The 22,255-nt window shown below is 48.8% G+C and overlaps 1 protein-coding gene across 1 annotated transcript in view; it reads left to right on the forward strand.

Annotated features, from left to right (window-relative positions):
- Window positions 1-20,824, forward strand: part of ABCC12 (ATP binding cassette subfamily C member 12) — a 60,981-nt gene extending 40,157 nt beyond the window's left edge. Inside the window, 12 exon segments of the mRNA XM_082366832.1 lie at window positions 1,585-1,782; window positions 2,463-2,689; window positions 5,101-5,238; window positions 8,406-8,592; window positions 13,428-13,517; window positions 15,228-15,401; window positions 15,405-15,417; window positions 15,860-16,019; window positions 17,082-17,160; window positions 18,126-18,239; window positions 19,777-19,941; window positions 20,044-20,824. Coding sequence (XP_082222958.1) covers window positions 1,585-1,782; window positions 2,463-2,689; window positions 5,101-5,238; window positions 8,406-8,592; window positions 13,428-13,517; window positions 15,228-15,401; window positions 15,405-15,417; window positions 15,860-16,019; window positions 17,082-17,160; window positions 18,126-18,239; window positions 19,777-19,941; window positions 20,044-20,130 — 1,632 coding nt within the window. The 3' untranslated portion in view covers window positions 20,131-20,824.
- Window positions 20,825-22,255: the final 1,431 nt, after the last annotated feature.

The following is a 22,255-nucleotide window of genomic DNA, read 5'->3' on the forward strand; positions in this document are numbered from 1 at the left end:
CTCTGAAGAGAAACTGGCATCTTGTCATGGACACTGTCTGGTGTCAGAGAGTTCCACCTGGCTCTGCTCCCCAAAGTCCCCCTCCAGGAATAGGACATGCAAAAGTCAGACTGGGTCCCTGGATTTGTTGTAGGGCCATTGGGGGGCCTCTCTCTGCCTCCCAAGCTCTCATCTAGGCCAGGCCCCTCCTGGGAAGGATGGATAAATCTGCTCTCCTTCAAGCTTGCTGGAAACTCTCCCAGCTTTTGGCCTATGGTTTCAAAGCTTTCCTGGAGCCCCAGGAAATGCTGTGGGGTTGCCTGCCCATCCTCCAAGATTACATTTTGGTACAGTTCTGTTGCTATGACAACCAAAGTGAGGAGGCCCTGGGAAGACATGGGCAGGGGAGAGGATGCGATTGCCCTCCTGGAGTTTGGCATAGCTCCCTGAGACCAGTCCCAAGGGGAGAAGCCAAGGGGTGGCCTTCTCTGTGCAAAAAGACAGCCATCTCTGGAACGTCCCCCAGATCCTTGCTTGCTCATGAAGAGCCCTTTCCTTGGAGAACCCAAGGGGTGAGTCAGAGTGGAGCCTCTCCCCATGCGTGGTGCTTCCCCAGTAGGCCAGTGCCATTCTAATTGGGCAGCAGCAATGATGGCTGACCCACGCATTGGCGCCACCACCAGACACTGCGGGCATAGCCCACAGCGCAACAAAACACCCTCTTCAAGCTGTCCTTTGGTCAATTAGCCCCCCAGGGATGCTTTTGCTTTTATGGATGTTCAGCCATCAGCCACCACTTCTGGTTTACATTTCCGCTATGGCTGTAATCAGCAAAATAACGTTTAGAAGAAAGATGCTTGTTTGCTCCCCAAAGGCAGTCTTGACTTTTAGCACATGGCTCAGAGAAAAGCAAAACTGCCAGTTTTTCAGGAGGAGGAGATGGCCTCCCTCCAGAAATGCAGGCAAAAACACGTGTTCTCCTCGTGCAGGATGGAGCCAAGTGTGGTCTCCTTGAACCCTCCCAGAGTCCTTGGTTCATCAGGCTCCCTCCTCCCCACCGCCGACTCCAGGGCAGTGGACCGGCGCCCTCCTAGGTGCACCCTGAGAAAAGGAAAGGAAGAGGGCCCTGGGGGGGCTGGCCCATCATACAGAGAAACTCCTGAGTCTCCCCAAAGGCCTGGTGGTTTCTGCCATCAGGTCTCTGATCCCCTGGCCTGTCTGGGCTGCCTGAATGTTGCTCAGCCAGCCTGTGGAATCCAGCTATTGTTGCTTCTGTGATTTTCCTGGCCCAGCGTCACCTCTGGTCTCCTGAGGTGCAGGTGGTTCCTGGCTGCCCTGTACAGGTCTGGTTTGTCTGCTTTGCTTTTCTCACTGGCTCTGCTGAACCTTGTCAGCCAGGGGCCCTTGGGTGCCCAGCGGCCCAGCAGGAGGACCCATGCAAAGCTCAGGAGGTCCCCACAGGGAACTGACTTGATTTTACCACCTGACTCATTCTTAACAATTATGCACCCCTTTTTAGTTTCTTCTCCCTGGAAAGATTCTCTGAAAAATTCCCATTCTTTTGACAGCTGATCAATCCTCGGTGCCTCTTGTTTTCCTCCCAAGATGACGTGTGGGCCTCAGGGCAACATGAGCACGTGCGGGGTGGGCCCGGTGCTGGCAGACGCCGGGCCGAGGGTGTACCAGTGGGCGCGCGCAGGGAGCGCGGTGTCCGTGCTGGTGTTTGGTATCACCCGAGGCTTCACTTTCACCAGGACCACGCTGACGGCATCCTTCTCACTGCACGACCGAGTGTTTGACAAGGTACAGGCTCCCCGTCCCCCGCCCCAGGGGCTGCATGCGCATCGGTACGTCAGTCAGTGGGGTTTATTGATCACCTGCCATGTGCCAGACACTGTGCTCAGCTCTGGGGGGGACACTGCTCACGGAGCTTACAGTCGAGTCTGGGAAGAGTCTCCCAGTATCTGATTATCAACTGCAAAGGCAAACTTCAGGGAGCTGTGGGTGTGTCACGGGCCCAGGCAGGGCTGGGGGTGGAGGTGTGAGTGGTCAGGAACGTCTCCCTGGGACATTGCCCTGGAGCAGACGTGTGCAGGCCCAGAGGGCATGTCCTGCTCCAAAGAGCTCTGAGGACATCAGGCCCCCTCTTCATTCCGCTGCTGCCGTGGAGGGCCCTGGCCGGAGTGCACAGGTGTGGCCCCCCACCGACACACACACAGGGGAACTTGGCCTTTTATTGCCCTGGGCAAAAAATCCCTCCCTCCTCCAAGGAGGCTGAATCCCTCCACGGTCACTCTCAGCCATGGTGGTGGCGAGAAAGGGCCGCATTCTCGCTTTCCCAGGACGGCCTGGCGCATTGTGTTGGCCCCCAGAAAAAACCTCAGGCCTGGCTCGCGATCCCAGCCCCAGGGAGCGCCGGACGGGGCAGGGGTGGGGGTCACCAAACAGGCACCTAGCCCGTGACCCTCCATCGTCACCCACAGATCCTGAAGAGCCCGATGAGCTTCTTTGACAGGACTCCCGCCGGCAGGCTAATGAACCGTTGTTCTGAGGACATGGACGAGCTGGATGTGAGGCTGCCGTTTCATGCCGAGAACTTTCTGCAGCAGTTTTTTACGGTGCTGTTTATTCTCGTGATATTGGCTGCTGTGTTTCCTGCTGTCCTTTTAGTCCTGGCCGGCCTGGCTGTAGGCGTCGTCATTCTTTTACGGTAGGTCGATGCGCGGTTTAAAAAGGAGCACACGAAACCCATGCATATTTGGTTAACCCTGTGCAGTGACCCGGTAGTACCCGGTGGTACTGAGTCCTTGCTGTCTTCTTTGAATGGTGGAGCACGTTGATTTTTGGTGATGTGCTAAGTGCTCGGCATACATCTGGCATTTGAGCCTCAGAGCAAGGCTGAGGGGTGGATATGGCTGGGAGATTAAGTCACTGGTCCCAGGCCAGGAAATGAGCGACCGTGGGTGCTGTCTACCTGCTGTTACGTTCTTAACCACTGGGCTTTGCCATTCCTGCTGCTGGAGGATAGAGGAGACCAGTCTCTCTGAGCTTTGAGAAATAGCCCCACCTGACCGCTGACGTGGTGAGAGAAAGGCCTTGGCTGCTTGGCACTGAGGGGTCCCCGTGCCCACCTTCATACCCACCCTGGGAAAAAGCGGGAGGGCAGCATCGGTCCCAGCTTTCCAGGAAACCCAGCTCCTCAGGTCCTCCCTCGCCCTGGGCGAGCTGGAGTTCTCAGCAGGCAGCCTGGTGGGTATTGCGTGAGGGCTAAGGATTGGAAATCAGATGAAATTTGTATCAGAGTCCCAGCTCTGCTGCAAAACTAGCTGGAGGACCTTGGAGAAGTCGGAGGAACGCTGCAGGCCTCAGTCTCCTTATCTCTAAAACGGTAATCATCGAAACATGTGCCTCGCCTGTTCTGGAAGGGTTCTCAAGAGGATCAATAAGTGTCTTGTAAATTAGAAATGGGACACAATATTATATAAACTTTGAGTTTCTATAAAACTCAACGAAATGTTTATTATGTTCCTAAATGTGCCCAGCCCTGGTCTGGACACGGAGGGTCTTGAAGAGGGTGCCCCAGATTGCAAGGATTCAGCCCACAAATCGTGGACCCACGTCCACCTGTAAGCAGGAACATCACACTCAGAGCTGAGTTTTAGAAATATTGCTGTGGCCATTGCGCAGTGTGGAGGGGGGATGAAGCTACAGAAAGATTGAGACAAGGCTATAGGATTGGAGACTCTTGCAGTGTAGAATCTGAGTGAGAACTGAGACATAGGCAGCAGCAGTCAGGGCAGAAAAGAGGTGGATTCGGGAGCCGTTTCGGAGATAGTCCGCTGGGGTTGGGGGATGGGAGAGGCCAAGGATGAGTCCAAGACGGGGAGTGCTGTGAAGACAGATATGAGTGATACTGGAGGAGACGCAGTTGGGGGTGATCAAGGTTACCGGTTTGATTTTGGATGTTTCAAGGTTGTGGATCAAGTCCACAGATGATGCCACAGACAGTGGGGAATGTGAGTGTAGGGATGTACGGGCAGAGAGGCTGACTCCACGTCCTTGGCTGAAGCTGGTGTCGCCATGGGAACTAGCACATGTGCCCTGGGAGTTGGGGGAGCCGGGCTCTTGCTTCAGTCTCCCACTGCCTCCTTTGTGACTCTGAGAAAGGACACATGGGCCTCAGTGTCCAGCCTCAAGAGTTTATTGCAATGACCAAATAAAAATAATTTCTGCAAGTCCTTTACAAACATAACATGTCCTGGGTACCACTTCTTAAAATGGATTCCTTGGGCTGGTGTTTGTTTTTGTAATCTGTGTGCTTGTCTGACCATTGTTCCTGTTCTCCCCTCTGTGCTGTTGACTTACTTAGCAAAAGGTTTTTCTCTGCCCTGCACCCCTACTTCTTGCTACAAGACAGGCCAGATGAGGCTGATCCAGACTGAGTTACCCAATGTTTCCAACTAACTCACTTGCGCTCTGAATGAGGTTTCCCTTCCTCTCCCCTGGGTGAATGTCAGCTGAGTCTGGAGGCCAGATCAGATTCGCTGTCACGGGCCAGCTGCCAATGTGCGTGCCGAGGGCAGTGGTCTCTCACTCACCGGGGCCCTGGGGGAGTTACATCCTGTGGAGCATTTGGTTTTAAAATCAGCTCCTGAGGTGACAATGTTCAAATGTTCAAAATTACCTTTGAAAATGTCTTTAGAAGATCACATATTGGCAGTTGACGCACCAGATCCAGATTTTCCTCCACAATTGGAACAGATCCCTTTTTCTTTGGTTGGGTACCCAGAAGTGGTTGGCTTGTATTTAGGGGCTGCACTGTGTGAAAAACTCTAGTCTTCAAAGACTAGAGTCACAGCTCGTGCAGCGAGACACTCATGCTGCAAGAAGCCTTCAGAGCTGAGACCACAGGAAGGAGTGGCTCAAATTTCTGAGAGCCCCACCCTCACACACAGGGATGGGCCCCCCAAGAGGAGAATGGCGGGCCAGCCCCTCCTCCCTGGTTAGATGGCACCGCCCGTCTTCATTTGTCTTGAGTGCCCAGCTGGATTTGTGTGAGCTGAGGGGATCACTGGGAGACCCCAAGTGGGGCCCCCTGGGCCGCTCTTGGTTTTCCCGCAGCATTTTTCACAGAGGAATCCAGGAGCTCAAGAAGGTCGAGGGCGTCAGCGAGTCCCCCTGGGTCTCCCACGTAGCCTCGTGCATGCAGGGCCTGGGAACCATCCACGCCTACGCCAAGAGGGACGACCGCGTCAGCAAGTAAGTCCTGGGCAGGGCCTGCCCCAGGGCTTCCGCTCCCTGTCAGCCCCAGCGGGAGGCCCAGAAACGCCGGCTGCTCCGGCTCTCAGGAGGGAAGTCTGGGTGGCGAGGCCTGACTGTGGACGGAGAGCCGGCAGAACGGAGGAGGAGCCCCTCACACACTAGGCCTTTCTCCCCAGTGTCCGAGGCCCGCCAAAGACTCAAGCTCATCCAATGACAACCTCAGTACAGCGTTTAACATGTTTTATTTTTTTCTCCCTAAAAGTAAAATGTGTTCAGTTAAGGAAAATAGGAGAAAATAGAAAAAAAAAAAAAAAATCACCCATGGGCCCCCAACCCAAATCCTATTAATATTTTTGTGTATTTCCTTACAGTCTTTTCTTTTTTTCTATTTCTGAAGTATTTATAATCATGTTTGTCTTGTTTTATTTTTAAATAGCATTTTTCATGTTATTACATATTCCTTGTAAAAGTCATTTTTAAAGATCACATTACATCTCACTTCGTAGATGGACCAGTTTTCTTCTCTTTAAAATGTCGGGACTAGATTAATAAATTTCTCTGGAGTCCTCCAGCTCCAAACTTCGAAAACACCGTATAATCACATATAATCAGTGTGTATCAATCACAGTAGGCTCACTGTGGTAACAAACAACTCCAAATTTTAGGGGCTTAACGCAATACATATTTATTCTTCCTCAAGCCACACCTGAATGAGGGTCCCTGGGGCAGGGGTAGGGGATTCTGCTCCACACTCAGGTACACGGTCTCTCTCCATCTGGGGCTTTTCCATCCTGAGGGCCTTGGGGACCTCTCCAGGATCCTCTGGTCTAACTGGAAGATAAGAGGAGAGATGTGGGTGGAGGACCCCAATGAAGTCACTCATCATTTCTGCACACTCATTGGCCAGATTTCAGTCACATGGGTGCACCTAACTGCAAAGGAGGCTGGGAAATGTAGTCCAGCTGTGGCCATAGGAGGAAAAGAAAATGGAGTTTGGTGAATCTGTAGCGTCTCTGCCACATAGATGTTCTTTTTCCACCCCCATCCTTTCCCTCCTTAAAATCCTAACACACACTTCAGAGTTTGTGTCTCTCTCTCTCCCCGCCACCCACGATCTCAGTGTGGACCTGGCACCCTAGCCTGTCTTTAGTTCAGTCAGCAGCTAGCGCTGTTACTGGTGTGACCTGAACATCATGTGTCAAGAGTCCTGCATCACACATCCACCCTTCCAGTGTCCTGGTCATGGGCCATTCATCAACTCACAACAAACTGAACAGATCCAATCCTTGTCTTCCTGCAGATTCTCCCCCAAGGTTTCCAAAACGATCCTATAGGAGAGCTGAGCCCTACGCCATTGATGGGCTCTTCCCTCTTTTAATCCTTTCGTTCCTTTCATGGACTTTCCAGAGGGCTTGGGCTTCTGACTTGTACTGCTTCTGCGAACAGACAAAAATGCTACAGCACTAAAAAAAGGTTTAAGGTCAAATTCCAATTTGATCCCTGCCAGTGGTTCTGTTTCTGCACAACCTAACCAACCACACACGTTAAGACCGCAGATGACTCCTAAGTCACTTAAGCTGTCAGTTGAATTTGTAGGCTTTATAGCGACATGGTAGAAAGACCAAAGTGTTTGGAAGAATATTTTAACTAAGCTCTGGGAAACATTAGTCGGAGTGGAAGCAGAGAGGAGGGTGCTACAGGGCCCAGCCTGGGTAGTCAGAGGGGCTTCCAGCCAGAATCCTTTGAGGAGGTTTAGAACAGGATGGAACAGCAATGCCGAGGACGTCATGACTGCACCAGTGGAGGAATCTCAACTCTTTAGGGGTTTAAGCATGGAAAGTTTTAATTTTTTCTAATAATTTCTACCAGTTGTTCTGATGAAGCCCCTTTCCCAGTAAGTCAGGGGAACCTTCAGTGGCAATTGTGATTAATGTCCCTTCTGGTCAAAGGTTAGCTCAGTCCAGTTAAAACTTCAATCTTGAAGGTACTCAGGCCACGGCCCCCCACCCTCCACCTGCTCAGAGGCTTGGAGTGGGCATGCTGTGCTGCTCTATGTGTCGGACAAGGGGGCAGGGTCACTGTTGGGAAGCACCTACTCTTTTAAACACTCTCTCCCTTTTCTCTGAGCCTGGTTCTCTGAGGCTGGTGCAGAGGGATGGAGGTGGGGAAGGACACATCCTCAGGTGACCACCCTGTCTGGGTCATTCTCCTTTCTGCTGCTGATTTCTTCTGGTCCAGCTCTCCGTGCAGATAAGGTGTGGTGGGGGAGAGCCCCCAACAGGACCCAGGTCCCCAGCTGCTCTGCTGTGCACTGCCGATGGTCAGGCTCTGGTGGGTCCTCCCATGAGCTCCGCCTGGCAGCCTCACACTGCTTTCCTTTTATATGGGGCCTCTTGCCTCATGCCGATCAGTGTGGCATCAAGACTGCAGCCACACATGCCATCTTCCCTCTGTACCCCAACTCTAGGGACTGCAGGAACGGGCAGGACCCACCTTCCGTACATCTGGGGACCGAGCAACTCCGGGGCTGGGTCTTGCCTTCATCCCTCGGCGGTGTCGTCTCTCTGTCGCTCTGCCCTGTGCTCCTTCTCCTCTGGCTCAGGGGACACGCAGCAGAGGTACAAGATGTCAGCTTTCTTTTTTTTCCTCCACCTTTATAAACAATTGCCTTGACTCTTCTTTCCCTGAACTGGGGAGGAGAACCAATCCAGCACCCTCCTTTCCTTCCTCTGCCATCACAAACATTGAGATCTCCTCACCTGCCACCCTGTATAGATCAAAGGGGTCAACGGTCATTTCCACAGGGCCTTTGGGGAGTGGCTGTCCCCAAGACAGCGGTCCTTTGGAGGTAGAGTGTGAGGTTCTCAGCCCCTCTTGTTCTCAGCTGTGGGTTCCAGTTGCCAGTTCTGGGAAAGACAGAAAGAGCCCACTCAGCACCATATGCTACTGCTATGTAGGATTTCTCAAAATAAGTGCAAATCAAAGATGCCCATGGCAGCAGATTTTAAAGAGTATGAATATGCTCATCTTTTAAGAGACTCCTATATAAGAATGCATTGGCCCTTGAGTAAAAATTCCTCTCGCCCTATTTCTCCAGTAGCCCTAACCCTAAGTCTATGGAAGCACAACCTGACCTCCTGTTTTGTCTGATTTCTTAATTTTAGGTTTAATATGCTAAATGATGAAAACTGCAGCCATCTCCTATACTTTAACTGTGCTCTCAGGTGGTTTGCTCTAAGGATGGATGTCCTCATGAACATCATCACCTTCATTGTGGCCTTGTTGGTGACCCTGAGTTTCTCCTCAATCAGTGCTTCATCCAAAGGCTTGCCATTGTCTTACATCATCCAGGTAACACCTAGTGTGAGGCTGGACTTGGCCTGGAGGCTCTGGCATAGAGTGTATCAGGGAAGATGGACATAACAGAAAACCCAACTCAACGGGTTTAAATAATAAAGAGAGCTCAGTGGTTCACATCATTAAAAGGTCTGGTGGCTGTATGGGCTTCAGGCACAGTTGGATCATGGCCCCTGGGTTTGTCCTCCTCCTGTGATGACTTTCTTCGTTGTTGTGCAATGGTGACTGGCAGCCTCTGGGGGCTATAGCAGGAAGGAAGCGGGAGAAAAGCATTTCCTGCCCCAGCCACTGAACAAAAGCCCTGTGTTCTACTTTTACTGGATTAATTGAGGCATCCCAGAACTAATTTGTGGCTCGATGGGATTCGGATGACTGGCTTAGGCCAAAGGATGGAGTCATACCCCATGCTGCTCTCATGTCACACACCGCTGCCCCACAATGGGGAGAGGGAAAGGAATGCTGGGGGGCAACCATGGTGCCCATGACGAATAATCACCAACTTCTCTTTTTGGTTGCTTTGGTGTTTTTCTTTTGAAAAATAAGAATAACAGGGAAATAATAATAATAGGGAATAATAATGATAATAGGGAAACACATGTCATTTTAGGCACTGTTGTAAGTCCTTTACATAAATTAACTCATTTATCCCCACAATAACCCATGAGGTAAGGACGCCATAATCCAGGTTTTACAGGTGAGGAGACTGAGGTCCAGAAAGACTTGTCAGAATCACACACTGGCCTGTGTGAGAGCCAGGATTTGAACCCATGTCAACTGGGTCTGATACCAATCTGAGTCTGCATCTGCTCCTTGTTACATACCTCACACTTCTGTCTTTGGAAGCTGTTCCGATGCAGTCCTTATCCTCGGTGCTCTGACAGTCCAGGACAGTGAGTCTGAGTGGGGGTCTGTTTCCACTTATTCTGTTCAAGGCTGGGAACAGAATAAAGTCAAATCTCTCTTCAAGTGGAAAAATTTCTCCTTTTCCTCTTTTATTCCTTTTTCTCCTCTTGATAATTTCCTTGTCTCCTTCCCCTTTGTTTTCTTTTTCTGTGACTCATATTTGTTGAATATTGGATTTCTTGCATCAGTCCTCTATGTTTCCTTTCTTGCATCTCAAAGTTTCCATGTTCTTGTTTTTTTATCTTTATTCTGGGAATTTTCCTTTGCTCTGTCATTCAGCCATTCTCTTGAATTTGAAGTTTGGCGATCATATGTTCGTATACTTAATTTCCACAAACTCTTTCTTAGTCTCTGAGTTTTTAAGCAAATCATTTTAAAATGGGTGCAACATATTTTAAATCTCTCTGAGGATATTAATTAGAGCTCCTCACCTTTCTTAAACTCTCCTTTCTTCTTTGACTGATATCTGTTTTTTCCAGGATCAGGTTTTTTGTTTGTTTGTTTGTTTGTTTGTTCATCTGGTTCTTGCTCTTTCATGCCATTGGTTTTGTTCATATGTCTCTTGATCCATTTGTGGTTAAGGCTGAGAAACTTGGTTGGATTTTCACGGTTTCATCTGCCTTTGTGTATGCCTTGGTAGGTCTCTCCTGATGGGAGGTTTTATAACTATGGATAGGTGGGTTGGACTTTTCCACAGGCTGGCTTCACTTCAGGAAAGCAGCCAGAGAGCGGGCCTTCAGACACCCAAAGACTAGATTTAAAGAGATTTTATCTAGGATACTATTCTGGGAGCCCCATTTATCCCCAAGTCATTTATCCACTTTAGGGAAGTGTGTGTGTGTGTGTGTGTGTGTGTGTGTGTGTGTGTGTTAAGTGAGGGAAATGAATTTTCCTTGGGCAGGCAGTTTCCCTCATTGATGGATGATTTTATTTGCTGTTACCTAGTAAAATATTAAACAGATGATGTTGAATAGATTCCCTTACTTGGTCCAAGTGAAACCGCTTTCCTCAACTGAGGTTATGCTCTTGGGATATATCACCAGCTTTCTATGAGATTGTTTTCAAACATTCCTGTGAGGCTGGAGAATTTGCACACCTCAAGGTCTAGGGGGTGTTTCCCCTCCAGCTGGCTTTGGAGCTTTATTGAGCATTAGCCCCCCTTTGGAGAATACAGAAAATCCAGCTGACAGAGCTTCCCTTGAGAACAGAGGAGACTCCCTAGGTGGAAGAGAAATTGGTGTGAAGTCCCACAGAGCAGAAAGTGAGTGCAAAGTAACATCCCATACCATCACGGAGGCGGATGAGCACTTCCTGGGGCCAGCACTGTGCTGATAAGGGAATTCTAACCCCATGGAGGGCTGCCCGGGGCCCTGAGGAGCTGATACCCTTGAACTTAACAAAATATTTATATGCCCTTCTCAAGAGCAGAGTTCATTCATTCACTCACCAGACGTGTCCACTGAGCACCTGCCGGGAGCCGGAACCATGCCAGCTGCTGTGGGTTCAGCAGGAACAAGCTGGACAGGTCTCTGCGTTCATGGAGCTTACATGCTAGTGGGACATAAAGGGATATAAAGTGGGATGGAATAAATAAGTGCGCAAGTAAATAAGTAAGGAGACTTCGGAAACTGCTGAACTGTTATGAAGATAACGAAGCAGGGTAATTGACTGTCAGTGGGGAAGCAGCGGTTAGACCCGATATAGTCAGGGAAGACCTCTGCCGGGAGGTGACTTGCAAGCTGACACCTGAATTTGATAAAGAAGGAGCCAAGGGAGTGCTTCAGTCTGAGAGACCTGGGAAGGCTGGGGGCAGGCAGGAGACTGGTGCCTTTGGGGAACTCAGAAGCTCCTGTGGCCTGAGCAGGGTGGTGGAGAATACGATATGAGGGGTCTGCGGGGCTCCATCAGCCGTGGGCAAGGGTGTCACCTGTCTTCTAAGAAAGGCTTTCTCGCCTGCAGCACTGTGGACATTTGGGTCAGATAATCCTTTTTGACAGGAGCTGTTCTGTGTGTTGCAGGATGTCAGCAGTCTTCCTGATCTCTAACCAGGAGATGCCAGTAGAATCTCCCTCCTCCAAGGTCGTGACAACCTAAAATGTCTCTAGACATTGCCAAATGTGCCGGGGACGGGGTGCCTAATCACCCCGGCTGAGAACCAGTGCCCTAAGAGAAATGGGAAGCCAGTGGCATGTGTGAAGCTGGGCGGCAGCAAGCCCACTGAGATGAGCTCTCGGAGGGTCTGCTCTCACCTCATCCACCTGTTCAGGCCACACTGCCTCCTTCCTGTTAAGGCCACTTGCTGCTACCCAGGGTTTGCCTGGCAGACTTCTTATCATGAATGGTTCAGCACACACCGTCTTCTTAATCACCCCAACTAAGGTAACCCCCCAGCCCAGCCCTAGCCCCTCTTTCACATCTTCCCATATAACTGACATTCTTAGGGTTCCTTGAAATTGCCTGTGTCTCATCCCGCCGGCCCACTAGAATGCAAGCCCTGGGGCTGCAGGGGTCTTGTCTAGCACGTTCACCCCTGGGAAACCAGCCCCGACTGTGCCGGCACCAAGTCACTAGTCACCTAGTGAGGAAGACCTGGTCCTTCCTCCGGCCCACTAGCCCACCCTGCGACCGAGGCAGGTGCTGTTGGTGGCCGCCCTTCCAGGGCAGGCCAGCTGGCCTCCCACTGCTGCGGGAAGGTGCTCGGTTCAAGGCTGAGGCAGGTTGCACCTGCGGTATGGGGGGTCCTCCCAGAGCCCCAGCAATGCCTGCAGGGAGTTAGTGGAGACGGAACAGCACCCTCGGGACAAGTCAGGTGTGTTCCGTGCGGACTCCCAGGACCCCCAGGGGCGTCAAGCTTCAGCTGCCCACAGTGAAGCCTATCCGGACTCTCCTCCTCTGTGCCTCAGTTCTCCCAGCTCCTACTGGGACTTTTTGGGTCCACCTCCTGGAGTTGTTTCCTAGGGCTGCTGTAACAAATTATAAACTAGTGGCTTAAAACCAGAGAAGTGTATTCTCTTGCGGTCCTGGAAGTTGGAAATCTAGAATCAAGGTGTCTGTAGGGCCATGTTTCCTTGGAAGGCTCTAGGGGAGAATCTGTTCCTTGTCCCTCCCAGCTTCTGGTGGCTGTTGGCTTCCTTGGCTTGTAGCTGCATCCCTCCAATCTCCATCCCACCTTCATATCTCCTCCTCCTCTCTCTCTTATATGGACACTTGTTGGATTTAGGGTCCACCCAGGTAACCCAGCTTGATCTCAAGGTCCTTAATTACACCTGCAAAGACCCTTTTCCTAATGAGGTAACATTCAAGGGTCCCAGGGATTTGGATGTGGAATATCTTTGGGGGGGACCTCCATTCAACCTGCTTGCCCTCAAACCTCAGGGTTGGCTTCTGGGGGATCCTGGCCTAAGGTGGGTGACCTTAGCAGGCCACCATCTAAGCCTAGAGTTTCTCATGTCCGAAGCAAGCAGATGGGCTTGATGGTTTTCTTCCACTTCTGATATCTGTGGTGATTGGGTTTCAGGTGCTTCCAGGATGCAGGTGGGGTAATCGGGGAGGGCACAGAGGTGCAGGACCCCACCAGGTGGCCGCAAGTGCTGGGTTTCCAGCAGTGTGGAGGCCCTGGGAGAATTCCTGCTCACAGCAGTTCCCCACCCCTCCAACCAAGAAGCTTGTGCCTGAGCGGTGCTGTAGTGGGATGACTCTGACCATCTGGAGTGCCAGGGAGAATATAATTACCATTTGTTTCTAAATACAAAGGAAGTGTTTAAAGGCAAAACACCCCAACAGGAGTGTCTTTACATCTGGGCACTTGGCTGGGAATGCAGGCCTGCTTTTGGTGTGGTCCTGAGTAAGACGGGAGGGGTGACTCACAAGCCAGCCCTGAAGGCAGAGAGGGCTCTGACTGTGGCTGCTTGTCGCCCCCTCCACAGCTGAGTGGGCTGCTCCAAGTGTGTGTGCGGACAGGGACGGAGACCCAGGCCAAGTTCACCTCCGTGGAGCTGCTCAGGGAGTACATTTCGGTAAGAAATCAGTGCAAGAGGAGGAGCCAGTTAACTCTGGCAGAATTTAGGTATTTGATCTTTTTACATGTGAAAGGGATCTCTTTAAAAACTGAAATCGGACCACAACCCCTTTTCTTAACACCCATATTTACAATATAGTCTAAAGTCCTTGATGATGAGGGAGAGGTTCTTTTTAAAAAAATTTCCTCAAGGACAGTTTCTGTACACAGAAGAGAGAACTCAGTGGCTTACTTTAGTTTCTAAAAATTAATATTTACTTGACTAAAATTGTAAATTGAAAAAACCAGTCTTCCTCTTCTTTAAAAGCTTTTATGTTCCCCTTACAAATCCTGCTATTCTTTGAAAAGCAGTCTTGCCAATTCAAGCAATCACTTTTAAGGGCCTTTGAACAGCATTTGGCCCCTTTTACAAACTTAAACACTTTAAAACATTTTAAACTGCATTTTAAAATTTAATGCATTCCATTTCCTTTTTAAGTACCTCGATAATCTGATTGAACAAACAAACCTTCCTGAGGTTATATAAATCTAATAAATTAAACTTGTAAATATGGTGAGCTTTAAGTTCTCATGACAATCCCAATACTGTATATAAACAGTAAGTTTTTAAACTTAAAACCATGTTAAAATAAGTTATTCAATTATACATTTTAAATTAGAATCACAAGCCTGAATGTTATTAACATTATGAATACTTAAAGCACCAAATATGCAGATTCCATAAACTTAAAAATACTACTATTCCAATTCTGCTTCTCTTAAACATTATTATTACTAATTCTAAATCTTCTAGGGATTAAAAATACTCACTGTCTAGGAATACAATTATTTTCTCAGCTAATTGTGGTTGCTTATCGACCAGCGATGTGGGCTGGTCAGCGACCCTAATGGGGAACACGGGAACTCTATTTCTCCTGGTTAACAGGGACTTTATAATTCAGAGGACGGGTTGGTCTTATAATGCAGTCAAGTTGCTCTCCTCCTTAATTAGAGGAGATTTGCATTTCTTGGGCTCTTATAAAACTTTAATTCCTTTTCCAAGTAACTCTGAACTTGACACCCGGTGCTACTGTCATCTTCCTGCTTCTAACACCACAGTGACTCTTGCAGATAATGAAATTGTATCTGATCGAATTCAGCAAATCTCAAGGCTTGGTCTGGATTTGTCACACAGCTTCAAGGTCACATTGCTGACACTTGCCCAGGCTCACAAGGCCCAGTATGAGCTGCCCCTTATAGTCATCCATTCTATTCACTAAGCTCTAGCCACACGACTTTTCTTTCTATTCCTCAAAGTCCCCACACTCATTCTGGCCTCAGGGCTTTTGCACTAGCTGTCTACTCTGCCTGGAATGAATCTTTCTGTAGCTGGCATCTTCTCAGCATTTCAGGTCTCAGCTTGAATGTCACATCCTCACAGATGCCTTCCTCAACACTTAAGTAACTTTTACTCCGCCTACCCCTTCCACCCCACACATTGTGTATTCTATTACAATACTCTGTTTTATTGTCTTCATTTCTCATCTCTTCTTGTTTATTATCTGACTTCCCCACTGCAATGTGAGTTTCTGGAGTGCAGTGTCCTTACTGGTCTAGTTCACCAGCATGAATACCAGTACCTAGAATTGTGTGAGTGAATGAATGAATGAATGAAATGAATGGAAAAGCAAATGACTATTAACCCATCATTTGTTATTCTGCTTTTCAGACCTGTGTTCCTGAATGCACTCACCCCCTCAAAGTAGGGGCCTGTCCCCACGACTGGCCCAGCCGCGGGGAGATAACATTCAGAGACTATCAGATGAGATATAGAGACAACACTCCCCTTGTTCTCAACGGGCTGAACTTGAACATCCAGAGTGGGCAGACAGTTGGGATTGTTTGAAGAACAGGTTCCAGTGAGGACAAGCTCTGATTGTGTTTCTTTCAGGTTGTTTTCTTTGCATTTCCACTGGGCATGCTAGTTAAATCACAACAGAGGGTGATGTGCATGTGTGGTGGATTGGTTGTTTTTTCCCTGACACCTCTTTACTGTAAATTAGGATTTCACGTTGGATGGATGTGTGGAGTCGGAAGTAAACACACATCAGTTTTTGAATTAATTAAATGAGAATCATTCTGGTGAGACGAAGCCCAGAGGATGAGTCATGTGTAAATAGCCCCTGCAGGGGTGGACAGGTTAACTGTATTAGGGTAGCTGAGTGCCCCTGCAGAGTGGGGTTTCTGTCTGCACAATGTCATTTTCATTGCGTTAAAAATTCCCTTGATTAGATAGATACTCAGGTATGATGGAATACAAACTGATGTTTGATTTGCTGCTGTTGCATTTATCGTTCCCAGGCAAGTCGTCCTTAGGAATGGCCTTGTTTCGTCTGGTGGAGGCCGCCAGTGGCACAACCCTCACTGATGGCACGGACATCTGTACTGTTGGTTGCGAAGACCTCAGAACCAAGCTGACTGTCATCCCCCAGGATCCTGTCCTGTTTGTAGGTACAGTAAGGTAGTTGTCTTTGATCGTTGTGCATCCCTATTTTTGGATAGTGAAATCAGACCAACAAGAGCTTTGTGAAGCGCCCGCGCCGTGGCTGGCCTGGGGCCGTCCTATCCTGAGATGTTTACAAGGCTTGGGAGGAGCTGAGGACTAGGGGCCTGAACATTACTTGTGTTTTATAAACTGCATTACAAATACGCAAGATGCGTATGTGCAGGGTGAGCAGACATCCCAGTTGGCCCCGGAGAGCCCTGATTTATGCCTGTTTCAGCATCCTATCAGGTTTAGCAGTGGCCACTCCCTAAATTACCCCAGTTTGCACGATAAAATAAATGGTTATTCTACGTACGTAGCTATCCTTTCGGAAGTAACGTCAATTCACTCCCACGAAGAAGTGAACAGAAACTGCTCAAGTCCAAGAACAGTAGGGTTGCAACTTCTACAGGGCTCAAGACCTGTCATCAAAGCACAAGGAGAAAACCACAGTTACTCACTTGCCCCAGTGTAGTAGCTGCCCCTCTAACAAGAGGGACATTCCCCCATTGAGCACCAGATGAAGTAGGGGGCTGTATTGAGAGGTGAATGAAAAGCACCTTCCGTGTCTTGAAATGCTAGACTCACACCCTGCATGTAAGGTGCTCAACCTCTGCAAGGCCTGGGAGCTGCAGATAAAGCTCTTGCCTCTGAAGGCAGAGTGAACACACCGGGAGGTGGAATTGCTCGCTGCTTCTCTCTCTGCCAAGAATTTGCATAAGGTCAGATCCGCTCTGCTGCACACGGCCACGGAGAGGACCAAATGTGTCTCCCCAGTGCCTCGCTCGGAGCTATCTCTTGGCAGGGTTGGTGGTCTGCCCGCCTTGGTGGTTTCTGCTCCGTCCCAGAGTCATGGGTCCTCGGTCTCTCGGCCTGAGGTTGGTATTTCATGAACCAGTGCCCTGGACTAAGTGCTGCTCTGGTTGCTGCAGCGTCATCACACATCACCTCCCGCTCTCCTCCTCATGCTGTGGAAGACATGCTCTCCCGTCCTCTCGTCCTCAGAAATTCTGCTTCCTCCCCTTTCCTTCATTGCAGGTACAACTTGGATCCCTTTGGGAGTCACAGCGATGAGATGCTCTGGCAGGTTCTGGAGAGAACATTCATGAGAGACACTGTAGGTCTCTGGGGCTGTCCGGGGTGAGTCCGTTTCCCAGCACCAGTGCCCCAGACATCTGGCTCAGGTTTAGATTTGGCCAGTTGTTTGTTGGCACCACATATGTCAATCCTTATTACTCCTTGTTAAAAGCAACAATAGATAGTATTTATCAGGCCACTGCGATGATTCAGTCAAGAGCTCTACATGCATTATCTCAGTTGGTCCTGACTACAACCCTCTGAGGTTGGTACTCCTACCCCTACTTTTAGAGATGCAGAAATTAAGACTCAGGGTAGTCAGGTGTGAGTAGCAGAATGGAGACTTGACCCCAAGCCCATCTGACTCTAGAGCAGATGAAGTGCCCTACTGCTCTGCCAATAGCCTCATTTGCTTATTGAAGCAGATAAACTCTGGGAAGATGAGCGCGCATGGCATGGAATGAACCATCTGTGAGACGGAACCCTGTCCTATAAGAGCTGCAGCTGGGGTCAGCAGGTGAGCGTGGCCACCTCTGCAGCCCAGAGGGAATTTTATTTTCCCAGGACTTGGTACCAAGGTGAGCATCTCCCAAAGCCACTTTGACTTGTCATGCTAGATAAATCAGACCCTGTCTTTACCTTTCCTTGATGACCAGAAAATTCCATCCCATCTCCATTTTATGCGTAGAAATAAGGATCCCGAAAGCCATTTATACTTGTTTGTGTTTCTCTGGAGCCATATGTGCATCATTTGTACTCTTTTGGCAAGGTGTCTACGGGGTTCTATGAATCACACTGTGATTTTAAATTACTAATGACTGCCTACTCCTTGGTCTTTCCCTGGTGCCTGTTCGCAATATTGAAATGATTGTTGTTTTGCACTTTGTTTTCCGCAGTAAAATAAAGCCAGCTGATAAATGTGAGAGAAGGGGGCAATCAATATGGAGGATACAGGACAATTTTATAGATCATCAGCACAAATATGGCATTCTCTGTGTTCTATAGATAATGAAACTCCCGGAAAAATTACAGGCAGAAGTCACAGAAAATGGAGAAAACTTCTCAGTAGGGGAACGTCAGCTGCTTTGTATGGCCCGAGCGCTTCTCCGTAATTCAACAGTAAGGAAACAGCGTGGAAAATGGATTGGTCAAATGTTGGATATTTCCTGCAGCGCCACTCAATCCAAGAGGTAGAGCCAGGCGTTTGTCTTTCAACAAAGAGAGAGCAATTGGGCCATTTAAAAACCGATCACTTTTTCTTAAGACAAAGTTGTGAGGGGAAAAAATTGAAAAATAACAGCCATTTACAGCAATAGCACCTGCCTCCCCTGGGCCTTTCCCCGGGAGGTCTTGCTTAGGTATTCTCTCTGTCCTCCTAAGTGGTTTGGGTTTGAGAAATCTGCCTCTCAACTTTTTCCCTTTGTCCCTGAATGATTCTGAGGCCTGATAAACAGTACTCAGGATACTAAAGAAGGCCTTCGGAATGCCAGGATATAAGGACTGTAAAATTTATACTCATTTTTCTGAGTGACTTAGCCATCTTTGCTTACTGATTTCGGGGAAGGGATTGCTGTTGCTTTAGAGATCCCATTCTCTGAACCCTGATCAAAGTGTAACCCATCGTGTGTGCTCTCTACATGTGCTAACGACAGGGAAGGGAGCAAGCATGCATTCAGTCCTGACTGTGGCACTACACAGCGCTGAGTGGTTGATGTGTTGTCCTTGCATTTCGTGTTCATGATAAGGTGTAACTCCCTTTTACAGACAAAGAAATGGAGCCTTGGGGAAGTCACGTAATTTAGCCAAAGTCAAGCAGAGTTAGAGCTGAACTCAAGCCCTCTGACTGGCAAACCAGCACTGTGGCAGGCAGAATAATGGCTCCCCAAAGATGCCCATGTCCTGATACCCAGAATCTGTGAACATGTTACCTTACCCGGGAAAAAGGGGCTTTGCAGATGTGATTAAGTCAAGGATCTTGAGATGGGGAAATTATCCTGGATTACCTTGTTCGGCCCAGTGTAATTACACAAGTCTTTATAAGGGGAGGAAAGAGAGTCAGAAAGAAAGAAGAAATACAACGATGGAAGTAAAGGTTAGAGTGATGCCAGAAAGAGGCCACAAGCCAAGGAATGCAGGCAGTCTCCAGAAGCTGGAAAAGGCAAGAAAACCATTTCTTCTCTCGAGCCTGCAAAAGAAATTCAGTCCTGACAATACCTTGGCTTTAGGACTTCTGACCTCCAGAACTGTAAGATAATAAATTTGCGTTGTTTTGAGCCTCTAATTTGTGCTAATTTGTTATAGCAGCAGTAGGAAACATAACAAGTACTGTTATTATATCTCATGCTAACTCATGTAGTACAGTAGATAAAGACCATGGGGCATTTCTTCTTACTGTTTTGTAGGATTAGAATAAACCATTCACAAAAAGGGGAGTAAAGAATATACAACCTTCTTTCTCCAGCAAGTCCCTCTGAGGAAGAAGAAGGTGGTGTGATACGACTTTTATTCTCTTGTTCTTCTTCTAACTTTCTGAGACAGACACTTAGCTCATTACTTTTCAACCCTTCTTTTTTAATAAATTGAGCTAAGACTATAAGTTTCCCTCTAGGTATAGCTTTGGCTTGGTGTGACTTTCACAACGCTCCTTCCTCAACAGATCATTCTCCTTGATGAAGCCACTGCCTCCATGGACTCTAAGACCGACACCCTTGTTCAGAGCACCATCAAAGATGCCTTCAAAGACTGCACTGTGTTGACCATTGCCCACCGCCTCAACACGGTCCTCAACTGTGACAATGTCCTGGTCATGGAAAACGGGAAAGTGCAGGAAGTTGGCGTCACCTCTCCAGAGGTTTCAATGGTTTGGGCTCTGTGGTGGGTGGATATTTTCTGACAATTTCAGCTCTTCTTCTCTGACTTTCAGGTGGTCGAGTTTGATAAGCCTGAAGTCCTTGCTGAGAAGCTAGATTCTGTGTTTGCGATGTTACTAGCAGCAGAAAAAAAAGTCTGACTATAAAGGTCCCCATAGGGGCCACATCAGCTGATTTTAGAGGAAGAGGAGGCTGTGTGAGATAAGTCAGATGTGCCTGCAGGAGGAGGGGCCGTTATCTCAGGGGGCAGCCCTGGTCCACCATCCCTCCCACGCCTGGAGCACAGGCAGGGCTGGGGTGGAGGTTGTTTCCTTGCCTTGCCCAGCACGTGCCTCCTGACCTCACTTGGAGGGTGTGGGTCTGGTCCTAGGTGATGAACAGAGGCAGAAGAAGCTTGTGGGTTAAAAAACTGCCCCTCACCTTCTAAAACCCCAACCATCCCTCATGTGTCCTCATCATTACCACCTCAGTGCCTGGGAATGGAACCATTGTAACTTTCAGTTAAAAACTGGTCAAACAGAACGGAAAAATGCCTAAGGATGGACTTTGTAAAGGTTTCCTGCCTTGTTATCAGAAGGGAAAAGAACAGAGTTTTCTTCCTGCTTAACTCCTATTCACATCTATTTGGAGTGTGTGACAAACAGTAACTACACAGATCTGTAGCATGAAAGATTGATTACAGTGTTGGGTGAAAATTTTTTTAAAAAAATCATATTGTATGTCCCATTTGCTCTATTAGAATAACCAGGGAAACAAAATGTTGGAGTTTTTCTGTAAATTACATTTTTATATCTTCTATATTGGTCACTAAAATGCAGTAGGAAATTAAACTACCCTGAAATGTTGCCTTGCAATTATTTTGCTGAAGATATTCCCGGTTCTGTACTGTTTACTCTCACAGACCCTCTTTGCTTTCTCCTTTGACTCAGTAACAAACCTCCACAGCGTTTCCCAAATAAAACCTTTCTTTCCAGCCTCAAAGTTTGCTATGACGGAGGCAGTAAAGACATAGTCCCAGCAGCCCAGGAGTGAGTGGCATGGGGCAGCCATGGCCAGGGAAGCCCCCACCCCACCCCTTCTCAGTCTTGGTCCCATCCTTCACCCTAACCTTCCAAACATGGAGGAAGGCAAGTCTGGCACATAGTACTCAGGAGTGAGTGACATGAGTACATGACACCATGATGAACTCATCCTGGCAGGTACCTGCCATCTCCCTACTCCCAGGGTATATTTGCATGTTAAGGGTTTAATCCGGAGAGGATGAGATTTAGGGAAGACAAGCCATCCACTAGCATCTCAAAGGCTGGGCTTGTGGTGTGTGCTTCCAACAAATCAGTCCCCAGCTCTCCTCTGGCCAGGCCTGGGCAGGTGTCTGCAGGACCAGAGGTGAAGCAGGCACAGCTGGCTGCAAGTAGAGTTCCCCGTCTGGTGACCATTAAGGCCCTGGCTAAGGTAGTTGGGCAGCAATTCTGCCATCAGCAGAGGACACAGAGCAAGAAGGATGTGGTTGAAAAGGCCACGAGTGAGGGGGCTCCGTTCACGGCAGCTCCATGCCAAGTTCAGATCTCCCTGTGAAGGGACACAGTGCATCTTAGAACGGTTCACTGTCCTGACCTGATTCTTGCCTTATCACAGTATGTGAGGCTGATCTGAGGTCTTCAAACCCACATCCACTGGGCTCTGGAGCAGCTGCTCCAGGCTGAGTGCGGTCTTCACTTTGACGGATGGATGTCCAGTGACTCCCCCATGTGGCAAGCAGACCAGGCAGTCTGTGCTGCTCGTGGAAATCCACGCCAGCTGTGTGATGGAGGAGGATGCTTTGTTTTCTACCAACTCAGCACCAGCCAGACAATCAGTCTATGATTTCAGGAAGGTGTTTCCAGGAGGGCAGGAGGGCGCCGAGGCTACAAAAATCCCTGTGGCTCATTCCGATGCACTAAAATAGGAATCATCTCCTGCTACTTGTTTCTGCCCATGCTCCCCTGGGCTTGTACTGTCCAGAAGAGAGTACCAATCCTGACTCACCCCTGTGATGTGCCAGGCACCGTGATAAGCATTTTTACATGAGTAATTTCATTGACTCTTCACCTCACACCATGAGATGGACGCTTTTATTATTCCCATCTTCCAGATGTAGAAACTGAGGCTCACTGTGGTTAGTAACTTAGCGATAGATGTACAAAAGGAAAAAACAGAGGCAGGATTTGAACCCTAACCAGTCTGACTCTAGCACCCTGCTCCTAACCCCTCCACAAGAGCCCCTCA

The sequence above is a fragment of the Balaenoptera borealis genome (genome assembly GCF_965194805.1).
Source record: "Balaenoptera borealis genome assembly, chromosome: 19".
NCBI classification, from domain to species: domain Eukaryota; kingdom Metazoa; phylum Chordata; class Mammalia; order Artiodactyla; family Balaenopteridae; genus Balaenoptera; species Balaenoptera borealis.